The sequence below is a fragment of the Rhinopithecus roxellana genome, chromosome 15 (genome assembly GCF_007565055.1).
Source record: "Rhinopithecus roxellana isolate Shanxi Qingling chromosome 15, ASM756505v1, whole genome shotgun sequence".
In the NCBI taxonomy this organism is placed as follows: domain Eukaryota; kingdom Metazoa; phylum Chordata; class Mammalia; order Primates; family Cercopithecidae; genus Rhinopithecus; species Rhinopithecus roxellana.
This window is the reverse complement of record NC_044563.1, coordinates 109451305-109465255: the sequence shown is the minus strand read 5'-3', so window position 1 is coordinate 109465255 and position 13951 is coordinate 109451305. Positions and strand designations below refer to the sequence as shown.

At 36.1% G+C, this 13951-nt stretch overlaps 1 protein-coding gene across 4 annotated transcripts in view; it reads left to right on the top strand.

The window, feature by feature from the left end:
• The window catches only part of PDHX (pyruvate dehydrogenase complex component X), a 101291-nt gene that overhangs the window by 55769 nt on the left and 31571 nt on the right, over nucleotides 1-13951 (top strand). For all 4 annotated transcript variants that reach the window (XM_010358373.2, XM_030917800.1, XM_010358372.2 and 1 more), the window contains exons 8-9: nucleotides 3227-3285; nucleotides 6582-6740. In XM_010358373.2, coding sequence (XP_010356675.1) covers nucleotides 3227-3285; nucleotides 6582-6740 — 218 coding nt within the window. The remainder of the gene's footprint in view (nucleotides 1-3226; nucleotides 3286-6581; nucleotides 6741-13951) is intronic.

Below are 13951 nucleotides of genomic sequence, written 5' to 3'. Positions count from 1 at the left end.
ATACTTATGCCATGTTGGTGTGCTGCACCCATCAACTCGTCAGCACCCATCAATTCATCATTTATATCATGTATAACTCCCCAATGCAATCCCTCCCTCCTCCCCCCTCCCCATAATAGGCCCCAGTGCGTGATGTTCCCCTTCCCGAGTCCAAGTGATCTCATTGTTCAGTTCCCACCTATGAGTGAGAACATGCGGTGTTTGGTTTTCTGTTCTTGTGATAGTTTGCTAAGAATGATGGTTTCCAGCTGCATCCATGTCCCTACAAAGGACGCAAACTCATCCTTTTTTATGGCTGCATAGTATTCCATGGTGTATATGTGCCACATTTTCTTAATCCAGTATTGTATTTATTCTGTTTGGGTTTCTCTCAGCTTCTTAGATGTATGGTTTGTTGTCTTCCTTTAATTGTGAAAATTTTCCAGTTATTTTTAATGATATCTTCTGTTTCATGTGGTTTCTCTTTGGGGCTCCAATTTTAAATGTTAGACTTTTTGAATTGTCCAAAGCTCTTAAATGCTGTATTCTTTTTGTTCATTCTTTTTTCTCTTTATGTTTCATATTGGATAAATTTTGTTTACCTAGCTTCAAGTTCACTGATTTATTTTCCTAGTTGTGTCTGCAAAGCTTAGCAAAATATATATATTTTTTATCTTGGTTAGCATGGATTTTCCCCTCTGGATTTCCAACTGAATGTTTTTTTTAGTTTCCATTTCTCTGCTGCTAGTCCCCATCTGTTTGTGCCATACTCTGCCCTCTTCACTCCTGTACTCTGACAGTGGGTATTTACTTCCTGTGTTTGTCTCTCCTCTGAGTGGATTATCACTCTTTGGCATTCAGTTCACCTGTTTGCTTTGTAACCTCAGCTCCCTAATGGGCTCAAGAAAAGTTATGATTTTGTAATTTATCCTGCTTTTTCTTTCACCCTGTCAGGATGGGAGCAGCTTTCTTTTGTAACTTTCTACATCCAAGGTGAAAGCAGGACGTTTTTCAGTTTATATACAGATCTTCAGGATTTCATATAAAGACAACTTGAGAGCTTTTAAAAGTTCAAGGAACTAAATGGAAAGCTATATTAGAGAAGGTGATAAATCTCTAAAAAATGAACCCTGGAAACACTCCTGTAGTTCTCAGATCATACTTGCTTAGTGATGATATAGAGGTTAATGTGGAAATCACTTTCCTGTTTTCTTACTCTAATAAGGCAGAAAATAGCAATATTTCAGAGGAGATGTGGATTAGTTTATTGTCTTTGCATGGTCTGGTTTTGGTACACCCTTGTAATTAGGAATTTTCTTAAAAATCTTTACACCCCACATTGTCTTCACTCCTCTTTCTCATATAAAGTTACAATATATAACATTCTATATGCATGCTTCACACTTTGCTTTTCTGTCTTGACAATGTGTAAATGAGAATGTTTGATATTACCTTACAAACTATTTTCTACTCAGTAAATGTAACAACATCTCCTTTCAATATGTTTGGAAAATCTCCATTATAAAGAGTTAAAAATAAAGAATTCAAAGAGAAACCTATTTTACACATGTTAAATTTGAGATGCATGTTAGGGATGCAAGTAGAAATTTTTTGTGAGAAGTTGGATATACAAGTCTGAAGCTTCAGTATCTCAGAATTAGAGGTAGAATTTGGAAGAGTCATCATTATATAGATGGTATCAAAACCTTGGAATTGGAACTGGAACTTCCAGGCTGGGGAGATGCCAACATTGAGAGGAAAGGAATAAAAATGAGTGAGTGGGCAGAAAGTGGAAGAAAACCAGGAGAGTGTAGTGACATAGGTAGGGGCCAGTAAAAGAATATGTTTCATTTAACTCAAGAATGTTCCTAAATGTGGGAGTATGCTGAATGCAGAATTTTAAATGAGGACTGTGGACTTAGGTGGTAGGTTTGGGGGTCATTAGCTGGCAGATAGTTTTAGAAGTCTTCACTGTGAATACCTGTGGGTAAGTAGATAAAGTGAGGAGAAGGCTGAGAGAGCCATGAAAGGTAAGCAGAGTAAGTTCATGAGCTGTTACATTTGAATTTGTACAGAACAAATGTTTTCTATGTGGTTATCATTAAAAGCCTCTAAGCACTGTAAGTCCATTTATATCTCTATTCCTAAAGGGAATTTAAGCAAAAATGTTTATATATTTCTAGAATTCTGAATTAGAGGAGCTTTGATACTTTGCAGCTGACAGTTACTGTGACGGTTTGACAGTATTTAGGTTTATGGTAATTCATCTAATCCCTTTCTGAAGTCTCTAGGATGCCTTTGGAATGAGTTGTTATTTATGTAAAATTCCATGATACTTTAGTAATAGGATAGGTTTTTTGCCGCATACCATTGACTAGATTTTGATCTTAAAGTCTTTTTCTATAAGCTCTTGTAAGAAAAAAATCAAGTGTTGTTTACATTTTCCAACACTGTTATATCCAGTGGCAAATGCAAAGACATAAACAAATACTTTAGTTATGATCAGCTCTGTAGGAAGTGGGAGGACCCTAGCTTTATCTTAAAATCATTATGTATACTGCAAAGAAATTGATTCAAATGCATTCACCATAAAAGTATGGACAGAGAACCTCATTTTATTCATCACACTAGGACCTAGGCCAGCATTGCTTCTTTGTCTTTTGTTATATCCTGTTTTGTTAAGTTAAAAAGCAGTTAAATTTGTTTTCACCTACACCCCGTTAGTAAAAAGAAATTTTTGAACACTCTCTCATATATGTATATATAACTGTTTATATAAAGTACCTACATGTATCACTGTTCTAGTATAATCAATATATTATAAAGCATACAGAGAATAAGGGCATTTGAAAAGAACGAGGAAGAAAATGAATCATCTTATAAACTTCCTGACTGCACACACCACAGAGAGACCATTTGTCTTTTTCGAGACATAGGAGTTAGTTCTTTTTTTTCTGATTATGCTTGTAATATGTCCTTCAGGTTCTTGTGTATGATATCTAAGCAGTTTAAAAAATTGATAACCAAAGCCCAGAAATAAACTTACATTCATGGTTAATAATATTTATCCAGGACCTCACGTAAGTTTTTCTAATCATGGGAACCTTATTGACTAAGCAAACAAAAGCCTGTAATTTTTGTATCATTGTTTGTCAGTACATTCCATAATTTACAAGTTTGAAGTTGTAATGGTCAATGTTAAAGTTATATTAGGAATACTAATTTTACTAAGCCATTTTTCTTTCAGATGACATTAAAGTATCAGTAAACGATTTTATCATCAAGGCAGCAGCTGTTACCCTTAAAGTAAGTAGCGGACTTCAAATGATTTTGTCTTCTAAAGTAGTTTCATGTCATGGAATTTTTACAATGACAAATAGAACTCTTATTTTTAAATCACAAAAATTTATAATTGTCTTGCTCAAATATCCTATCATTTGATCTCTCTCATTTTTCTAATGAAGAAACTGTAAACCAAAAGGGCTCACAACGAAGTAGAGCAGAATAAAAGCCATTTATTCTAGGCATTAGAGATACAGCAGTAAACCAAAGCTTACATGATTTCTGCTCTCGCTGGGGCTTACATTCTACTTGGAGGAGACAAACACTATTATATGTCAGATGATGAAAGTGCTGAGGAGAAAAAGAAAGGATAAGGGGACAAAGTAACGAGGCATGCTCTTTCAAAAGGGAAGCGAGGGAAGCCCCTCTGACAAGGCGATAATGTAGATACGGCCTGAGAAAACAGAGGGAGTGAGCCACATAGGTATGTGGTGAAAGTGCGTTCCACACAGAGGGACCAGCAAACACCAAGGCTGTGAATAGAGGATTGCATTAACCCAAGATATGGTGCTGAGGGTGGAGTGTGCCTAGAATGGAGAGGGCGGGAGATAAGATTTAAATAACAGTGGGAGAGCATGGGGGGGAACCCAAGTACATGAGGCCTTGTTGGACATGGTGAGGACTAGGGATTTTATTATGGGTGAGAAGGAAGCCTTTGGAGGGTTTTGAACAAATAACTGATGTGATCGACTTACACTTTAGAAAGGAAAAGGAGAGGCTGCCCTGGGTGCTGTGTAGAATATGGCCTGTGGAGAGGCAAGGGAGGAGACAATGAGCTCCCCTGGGAGGCTTTAGAAGATGACTGTGGCTTGGACAAATGTAGTAGCAAATGGAGCTAGGGTGAAGTGGAGATTTGGGTTATGTTTCAGAAGTAGAGCCAACAGGATTTGCTGATGGATTGGATATGGGGTGTGAGAAAAAGGAACAAGCATTTTGGCCCAAGCAATGGGAGAAATGAGTTTTCCATGTACTAAGATTGGGAAAACTGGGAGGGGTATAGCTTTGGGGTGAGGAATCTAGAGTTTGGTTTTAGACATGTTAAATTTGAGGAGCCTAACAGATATTCCAGTGGAGGTGGCAGGAAGGCAGGTGAACATATGAGCCTGCAGTTCAGTGAAGGTGATGTAAACCTAGCTGCCTTTACAGAACCCAGGCTTCCTGCCTTCCTGCCTAGCACTATTTTTCATCATGCCTCCTTTCTGTAATGAGGCTATTTTCTGGGATCACTGCTTGTTAACAGACTGTATTTAAAGTACATTTATAATTAACTTGTTTTTATTTCTTGAAAAATACATTAATAAGGAGGGTTCCATGGTGTAATGGTTAGCACTCTGGATTCTGCAAAATACATTAATACAGAACTTAAAAATCGTGCCTTTTCAGCATTATCTAATTATTCATATAACTTTTCTCTTTTGATGAAATATTTTGAATTATATTAATGATTTAATTATTAATTGACTATTGTGATTAATATCATTAACTGTGAATCATTTTTGCACTCCTTAAATAAATCTCTAATAGGCATAAGCTATTTGTTAATATTTCATTGGATAATTTTTGTATCTAGAGTCCTAAGTAGTGATAATTTAAATTTTGTGCCAACATTATCAGACCTTTTTCCCCTAATCATTGGCTTCATTCAATGAATTTGGATTATTTCTTCTTTTCTTTCCTCTGTATTCATTTCAATATTATAAAATTTTTTATATTTTCTAGTTTCATAGAATTCACCAGTAAAAATATCTGAACCTGCTTCTATTTTGAGGAGGGGATCTTGGCAGCTTGCCCTTTATTTTTTTTCCCACCATAATTACTGATCTGTTTTAATTTTCAGCTTCTTAAAAAAAATCAATTTTAAAAGCTAATATTTTCCCAGAAAATCATTCATTTAATTTAGATTCCCAAACTTATTAGCCTAGAGTAATTTAAATTTGTTTCTTAAAATTATTTTAACATCCTCAATGCCTGGGGTTATTCTGAACTCTCACTTCTATTACATATTTATATTCTTAGTTTATATTGTTTTGTTACATATTTTTCCTTCATTTCCTTAAATTCATTTTGGTTAGAAAACTTGAATGTGTAATTCATTTTAATTTTTTAATAAGGCTTAAGATAATAGTTGTTTTGTTTTGTTTTGTTTTGTTTTGTTTTGTTTTTTTGTGAGCAGCAGCAAGATGTACTGTGAAGAGGGAAAGAACAAAGCTTCCACAGCATGGAAGGGGACCCGAGCGGGTTGCCCTAAGATAATAGATTTTTAATACAACTTTGACCATGTCCCATAAGTCTTCTTTACATTTTGTAATTAAATTTATTTGCCAGATATTCTTCATTCATGAGGGTTTTGTTTAGTTTCTCTTTTACTTTAGCGTTGTCTAAGAAGAATTTCAAATCTTCTGAGGGGTTGGGACTTTATTCTTTTAACATAGTGATATTGCTGAATGAATGAAGGAACTAAGCCTTGAAAGATGGAAAAATAGAAGAGCAATTGAAAAGCAATGTGAAGGTAGCCTTGAAATGGAAATGAGCGTAGCATGACAGTGGAAAATCCATCTCAGGGGAGTGGTCACAAGTAAAATGGGAATAGAGTGGAATCAAATTGTGTATTGCCATGCTTAAATGACGCGCCAGGAGGCCTGGATCTTTTTCTTTAAAAAGCAAAGAATTTTTGAGAACAGAAATTCATTTCCAGTTTCTGTTTTTCAGCATCATTTTCACCTGTAATACAGGGCAACATTATTAATAGACAGGGTTTCCAGACATTTTGTCATTTGATGAAATCTCTTTTAAATAGGGAAGTAAATTATTGAGGGCCTGCTGATATATATCCCAGAGCTGGGCTAGAAAGTAAGAAATAATATGATCTAATATCGCTACCCTTTTCCACTCTCCTCCTCACCTCAAGATCATGTTCGTTATCATATGAGGTAGGAAGTACAACAGACATTAAATAACTTCTAGCAATCAGGAAAGAAAGCCCTTTTTTCCCCACTAGGATATAAAGAGATCAAAGCATGTACCTCATCAGAATTTCTTCAAACTTCGTTCAAAAAGGTAGTATGTTTAATTATTCTTGGCAGACATAAAAGATAATTGACAGAACTCCAAACCATTTTTTCAAACCAAATTTTTATTTATTTCCTCTTATCTAGCTATGTTCACTTTGGAAAATGCACAATAATTTTATTTTTCTGTAGCTGCCTTGGTCTAAAGCCGCTTTTTTAGTAAGATTTTTTTTTTTTTTTTTCTATTTCTAGCAAATGCCAGATGTTAATGTAAGCTGGGATGGAGAGGGCCCAAAGCAACTGCCGTTTATTGACATTTCAGTGGCTGTGGCAACAGATAAAGGCTTACTTACACCAATCATAAAAGATGCTGCCGCTAAGGGTATCCAGGAAATTGCTGACTCTGTAAAGGTATGTCTTAAGAAAGAGTGTGCTTTCAAAATGTTAGCATATACTTTTGGATAATTACTTTCTGATAAAGTCTTGACATAATCTAGTCAGACTGTGATTTTTTTGTATGTGGTGAGAGTTATTTCATCAAGTGATTGTCACATATCTATAGGTTTTTAAAGTTGTTATCCAAGTATATGACCCATTGTAAGAAAATTTAATATTCAAAAATTAAGAGATAACATGTAAATAAATTAGGGAACAATTTCATGCTAAAGACAAACTTTATTTTCCAAAGTCCAGAATTCAACCATAAAGATGCTATATCAGGTAGGTTTTAAAGTTGAAGTTAAGCTGAAACTATATTTCTGTGGAAGTGGTAATATACCTCAATATTAATAACATTTTATTCTTAAAGTATATTTACTTCTTCTCTAAAACTGAGACCATTAAAACCACTTAGTGGCCATGCACAGTGGCTCACACCTGTAATGCCAGCACTTTGGGAGGCCGAGGTGGGTGGATCACAAGGTCAGGAGATTGAGACCGACCTGGCCAACGTGGTGTAACCCCATCTCTACTAAAAATACGAAAATTAACTGGGTGTGGTGGCACGTGCCTGTAATCCCAGCTACTTGGGAGGCTGAGGTACAAGAATCACTTGAACCCAGGAGGCAGAGGTTGCAGTGAGCCGAGATTGCGCCACTGTATTCCAGCCTGGCAACAGAATGAGACTCCATCTCAAAAAAAAAAAAAAAAAAAAAAGTGGACTTAGTGTTCCAGAGGCAAAGTTACTTTATTTTTTCAGGATTTCTTGAAAAGCAATTTTTGTAACTCCAATGTGTAGGAATCTTATTTCACCAAAAAATAGCACATCAAATAGGCAAGAACACAGGCAGTAGGGCAGCTTTGATAGCCTCAGTAATTTCCAAGGGTATTTTTGACAGAAGTATCACAAGTCTTAAAGTGATTGCATCGAAAATTTCTGATTCATTTGGGCAAGTGATTCTCTTTCCATTTGCCAAGGACCTGTTGTATGTATCGTGGTAGAACAATTTAGAAGGTAAGATTTCTTTGGAGAGCTGACAGTACATAAATGTGTAGACCTTCTTGCTCAAAAGAAATAAGTACAAGTTAATCTGATTTTAAAAGCATACCCATAAGTACTGAGTTTACTTGGAATTTTAGAGGTAGATATAATTAAAGTGAACCTACTAGAATCAATATTTTTAGGTCTTTCTTCACTCCTCTTTGGAAAGATTTGCAGAAAGTGTTTGTATAGATAAAAATGGAATTGTTAATTGAAAAATGAGGCTGTACATGGTGGCTTATGCCTGTAATCCCAGCACTTTGGGAGGCTGAGGCAAGCAGATCACTTGCAGGAATTCAAGACCAACCTGGCCAACATGGTGAAACCCCATCTCTACTAAAAATATAAAAATTAGCTGGGCATGGTGGCACACACCTATTATCTCAACTACTCGGATGGCTGAAGCACGAGAATTGCTTGAACCCGGGAGGCAAAGGTTGCAGCGAAGCTGAGATCGTGCCATTGCACTCCAGCCTGGATGACAGAGCAAGATGCTGTATCTCAAAAAAAAAAGAAAAAGAAAGAAAAAAGAAGGATAGCATTAATTTGGTCAATTCAAAAGTCAAAGTAATATAGATTGGTTTGCTGAGATATAGTATGTTCCTTATATTTATCAAGGGTTTTCAGCAACAATGAGAATACTTGTGTCTGTGTTTTGTAAAGGTTAAATGAGATTAAGTGTTGAAACAACCTGTAAAATAAAAAGTACTATTATAATGTTATGGAACTTTACTGTGCAGCTAGAATTTCCTTATTTTTATATATATTAAATTTAAAAAATTAACCATTATAGGAAGATTTCCTTGATTCTGAGCAATTTACCAATTTTACTACTATAATACATAACTCTTAAGTAGTTATGTTAGCTTTCTCTATTCCTTGCATCCTGAAGACTCTAAGTTTAAGAGGTAAGGAGGCAGTCTCACCACCCTCTCAGTTGGGTCTCACAGCAGTGGGAAGGGCAGTCATAACCCTTTGGAGTGTAATGGTCTCTGGCGGGCCTTAGGCATTTCCTGTAACTCCCAGCAGGGACTCAGGGTTTGCTGAGCTCTGGCTGCCCCTGTTTGCTTCTCATTCTACCTGCGTCTCTTTCCCACTCTGCTCTTTTCACTCTTGTTCTTAGTGATGCCAGGCACTGGGCTAAGCGCTTCATTTAATCCTATTAACCCAGTCCAATTGGAACCTTAATTTCTCCATGAAATTGAGGAGATGGAGTTTTGGCAACTTTGATAAATTTGCCCAAGGCAGTACAGCTAGAAAGCAGTGGCAGTGAGGACTAGTTAACCCAGGCAGTTTGATTCTAGAGCCACTACTTAATGATCTGTTATACCACCTCTCTCCTTGCTTTTACTGTTTACCTTTCTTTTTTCCTATCTAATCATTCACTTCTTTACCTCTCCTTTGTCTTTTTCTCCCTCAGAGTTACCAAAAAGGAGGGTTTGATTTGGTCCCCCAGTAGTACTTTCTTGTATGAAGTACTCTAGCTGGGCAAGTCTCTCATGCCAGGCCAATGTGTCACGTGGTACAGAGCATAACAGCCAGATGCATGTAATCACTTTGGTTGTACTCAGAAAAAATAAGGGGACATTGAGGCCTCTCATGAGAAACAGGTGCCTTGCATGGCCTATTTAGCATATTAGTTCTCTAGTTTACATGAGAGAGAGAGAAAGAGAAAGAAAGTGTGTGTGTGTGTGTGTGTGTGTGTGTGTAAGAGAGAGAGAGATCTGAGCTCCTGCAAAATTAGTTTTTTGTTGAAATGGCTTATCTTGTAAGCATTATTATTTTAAAAACTTAAATCTTGGATTGTTTAAATGGTGGCTTAAAAACTAAGTATTTTAGATAGGCTCTATAGAGATCTGTTCATTTAGCTGCTGTGTACGAATAGGCGTTAAAAATATGTATGCACCAAGTAGAAACCCTGAGTGTATGTGTGTGTTTGTGTGTGTGTGTGTGTTCTTTACATCCAATGTAGATTTTGACTCAATTCCAAGTTAAGCAAGATTATATGGAATTCAACTTTACTGTGCAAAAAAAACAGCATCTGTCTGAGTGTCCAAGTATAGTAGTGAGTCATCTTTGGTAATAAATGCATTTTCTGTCCTGTGCTTTAGTGTTGTTATATTTTACCCTATCCTCCAAAAAGGGTAGATAGTAAATGTTCCATTTATGGAATAGTGCCATTTTATACAGTTTGAGTCTTGTCAATATTTCTGCATCAAGCTTTCTACCATGGCTTATTAAAAAGTTTTATGTATTAAAAAGTTTATATTTTTAAAAAGTTTATGAATGTTTATGTATTTAAACAGATAAAACTTAGAATGATTTTAATTCCAGGGTAAAATCTGCTCTGACCAGAGAGAAATATATGAGTAATTCATATATGAATGTAGTATTTGTAATTCTCTTATTTAAAGACATGCAAGTTCTAGAAGTATTTGTACAGTTTAACAGTTTTAACAACTCTAACAATAATAGCACCTGGCATACTTTGTACCAGGTTTTGCTGTAAGCCTTTTATATATATTAATCCTCTTTAAAACTACCCTATCAAGTGTAAGATAATAATTTGATATGGTTGATGAAGCAACTGATAGGAAAAAAAGAGAGGTTAAATAATTTGCCCCAAATCTTATTAAGTGATGTAGCCAGCATCTGAACCCAATCAGACTGTAGACTAGAGCCTGCTCCCAACCACTCAGCTTTGCTGCTTCTCTCACACTAGTTACATAACTGCTGTATGACTATAGTGGTCAGGTTATCAGCCTTCTAGAATCAGTAATGTTTTCTCTAAAAAAAAAAAAAATACTTGAGAAGCAGCTCCTGAACTTTCAGAAATGAACAAGAAGAATAGCTAAGGACTCAACAGTTATACCAAATGCACCATAATTAGTTGATTCACCAGGTAGAGGAAAGGAGTACAATCATTGGTTTTCTGTGTCTGTAAGACCAATCTTTTGGTTTGGAATTTGAGATATTGCAGTTCTGTCTTATCCAAGGTTTCACTTTGCATGGTTTCAGTTACCTGTGGTCAACCACAGTTGAAAATAGGTGAGTACTGTACAAGGTATTTTGAGAGAAACCACATTCACGTGATTTTTACATTGTTATAATTGTTCTGTTTTATTATTAGTTATTGTTAATCTCTTACTGTGCTTAATTTTTAAATTAAACTTCATCATAAGTATGTATGTGTAGGAAAAAAAGTACAGTCATGCATCACAGCAGGGATACATTCTGAGAAATGCATGGTTAGGCGATTTTGGCATTGTGTGAACACCGTAGAGTATACTTACACAAACCTAGATGGGATAGCCTACTACACGCCTAGGCTTTGTATGGTACAGACCTGCAATACAACCGATTACTGTACTGAATAGTATAAGGAAATAGTGCTACAATGGTACGTATTTGTGTGATAGGAATTTTTCAACTCCATTGTAATCTTAATGGGACCACTGTCATATATGTCTGTCATTGACTTAAGTGTCCTTAGACGGCACATGACTGTAGGTGTAGAGTTCAGTATTATCTGCCATTTCAGGCACCTACTGTGGGTCTTTGAAATATCCCCCACAGATAAGGGGGAACTACTGTATGCAACTGGGAGGAAAAAAGAGTTAAGAAAGAAGAGACCTGAGTCACACGGGAGAGTACTCTGCCAAAGAAGCAGTGAAGATTCCCTGAGGAATGTGAGGTTGTGGTCTTAGCAAGTAGGCAGTGGATAAGAGAACCTGCAGCAAAGAGACCAAGGCTCTCTACCTGGTGAGGCAGGAGCAGACTTTTTGAGAAGACTGTGGGATCATAGACAGGTTGAGCTCTGGATTCTCACTAAGAGACATACTATCCAGTATACACATCCCTCTGATCGTCACTTGGCTGGCTGTTTTTCATCATTGGTTTCTCAGTTCAGTTGCTAATGTCTTAGGCCTTCTGCAGCTTCCATAGCTGAAATAGTTTCCTCACACTCTTTATCTCATTACCCTGTTTTATTGTCTTCATATGGTTTATTAGTCTTTGAAATTACCTTGTTTATTTATTTGTTCACCCTTCTGTGTTCTCTACTGTCTGATGTGCACTGTCCATTGCCATTTATCTAATTCTAGAAGAGTGCTTGGGATACAGTAGTTGCTTGGTGAATTTATTTTAAAACAAATTTCAGGAAAACCTGTTTCATTGAAATTAATTTTTCAAGAGTTTGTGGCTCTCTGCAGATTCATCCATGAACCCCAGGTGAAGAACACCTGTACTATGCATTTACTTCTTGACCCTCAGTAATCCCAAGGATGCCAGTGTGGGGGCTGTAGGCATACTGCAGCCAAGTTCAAGTTGGTATTCCTTGAATAAAGTAATGTAGTAACACACCTTGGATCCCGTGTTATTCTTAATTCTTCATTACTTATAACAGTATTAAAAGGCAGAGGCAAAGTTTACCTTATAAGTACCCAGTAAATTTTTTTGAATGAATTAGCAAGGCATTTGATGTATTATAGAAATATTTAGTGGTCGTTTTTTATTCTTTCAGCTGGATGCTTCAGGTAACATGTACTTTGATTTTGAGTCCACATTGCCAGGGGATCCCAGTGATAATTACAAATTTATAAAACCAACAATCCCTCTCAGACTCCATACCTATTTCAGACTCTTACTCGAGTTCACTGACAGGGATTTCCTATTGATATATTTAGGATCTACAGAGTTTTTGTTTTTAGTATGTGTGCTTGCAATCTAGTTATTAGAATGAATTTTTTTCATTTGTTGCAGTGTGGTAATTCATCAGGATAATGCTGAGATCATCTGCCTTTAGAAAATGCCTTTCAAAGTTCATATATGTGTCTTTTCAAATCATGTGAACAGTTACATTGCTTAAGGGAGGAAAAATGCATTCGTAGATTATTCTCTCTCCTGTTATTCCAATAACTATATAAGTCAGAATTCATCTCATTTTTTGCAAACAGCATACACCTGTAATTTTTTCCATCGGCAGTACGTTGCAGTAATGTGTTTTTAGATTTTTGATATTTTTAAAGACTTTTAATTTTAAAAAATTAAATCATCTATGAGTTAAAGTTACCAACTGTGATTGTAATAGTGCCTATGTTGCCTATGCAATACAAAATATTAAGTAAACTCCACATTTATTTTATCTACCCAAATGACAGTGACCTAATTTTTCTGTATCCTTCCTCTTAAATTAATTCATTATTAAGTTTTTATATATGATGACTCAACCTCTGTTCCCTTGCTTTTAAGCACTGAAAATTAAAAATTAACAGAAATGTGGTTAATTCCAAATACAAGTGAGAGGAAAATTTAACTAATGTGTCATCTGTCTTGTCTTCTCTAAGGTTTTTAGAAATCAGTATGGTCAAGAGTGATAAGAATCAAGTACATCCTTATATTCCTTGTGGCAGTATAAATTGGACTAGCGTATTCAGAAAGTGATTTTGCTGTAGAATCAGGAACCAAAAGAAGTCTATTCTCTAGGGCACTATAATTCCACTTCTGAAAATTTACCTGAAATAATTCAGAAGAAACCGTGAACCAAATTATAACACTGGGAAATAACCAAGTAAATTAGGCAGATGCATTCTTTAGGAACAAACATTAAAAAAATCATTTCTGAAGGCTGACAACACAGAAGATACATATAATACTGAACAATTGAATATAAAATTTATTTTTTATAATCATTGTGGGATTGAGATTGTGGATGAAGATGAAGCAAACTCTGAAAAATAAAAACGGAATGTTGGTTGTGGGATTGTGGATATGCTACTTTGGTTGCCATTGGATAATTTATTTAAAACACACTAGACTGGCCAGGCATGGTGGCTAATACCTGTAATCCCAGCACTTTGGGAGGCCGAGGCAGGTGGATCCCTTGAGGTCAGGAGTTGGAGACCAGCCTGACCAACATGGTGAAACCCCATCTCTCCTAAAAATACAAAAAAATCAGCCAGGCGTGGTAGTGGGTACCTGAAATCCCAGCTACTCAGGAGGCTGAGGCAAGAGAATTGCTTGAACCTGGGAGATGGAAATTGCAATAGGCCATAATCATGCCACTGCACTCCAGCCAGGGCGGCGGAGTGAGACTCCTTCTCAAAAAAAAAAAAACAAACAAAAAACAAAACAACAACAACAA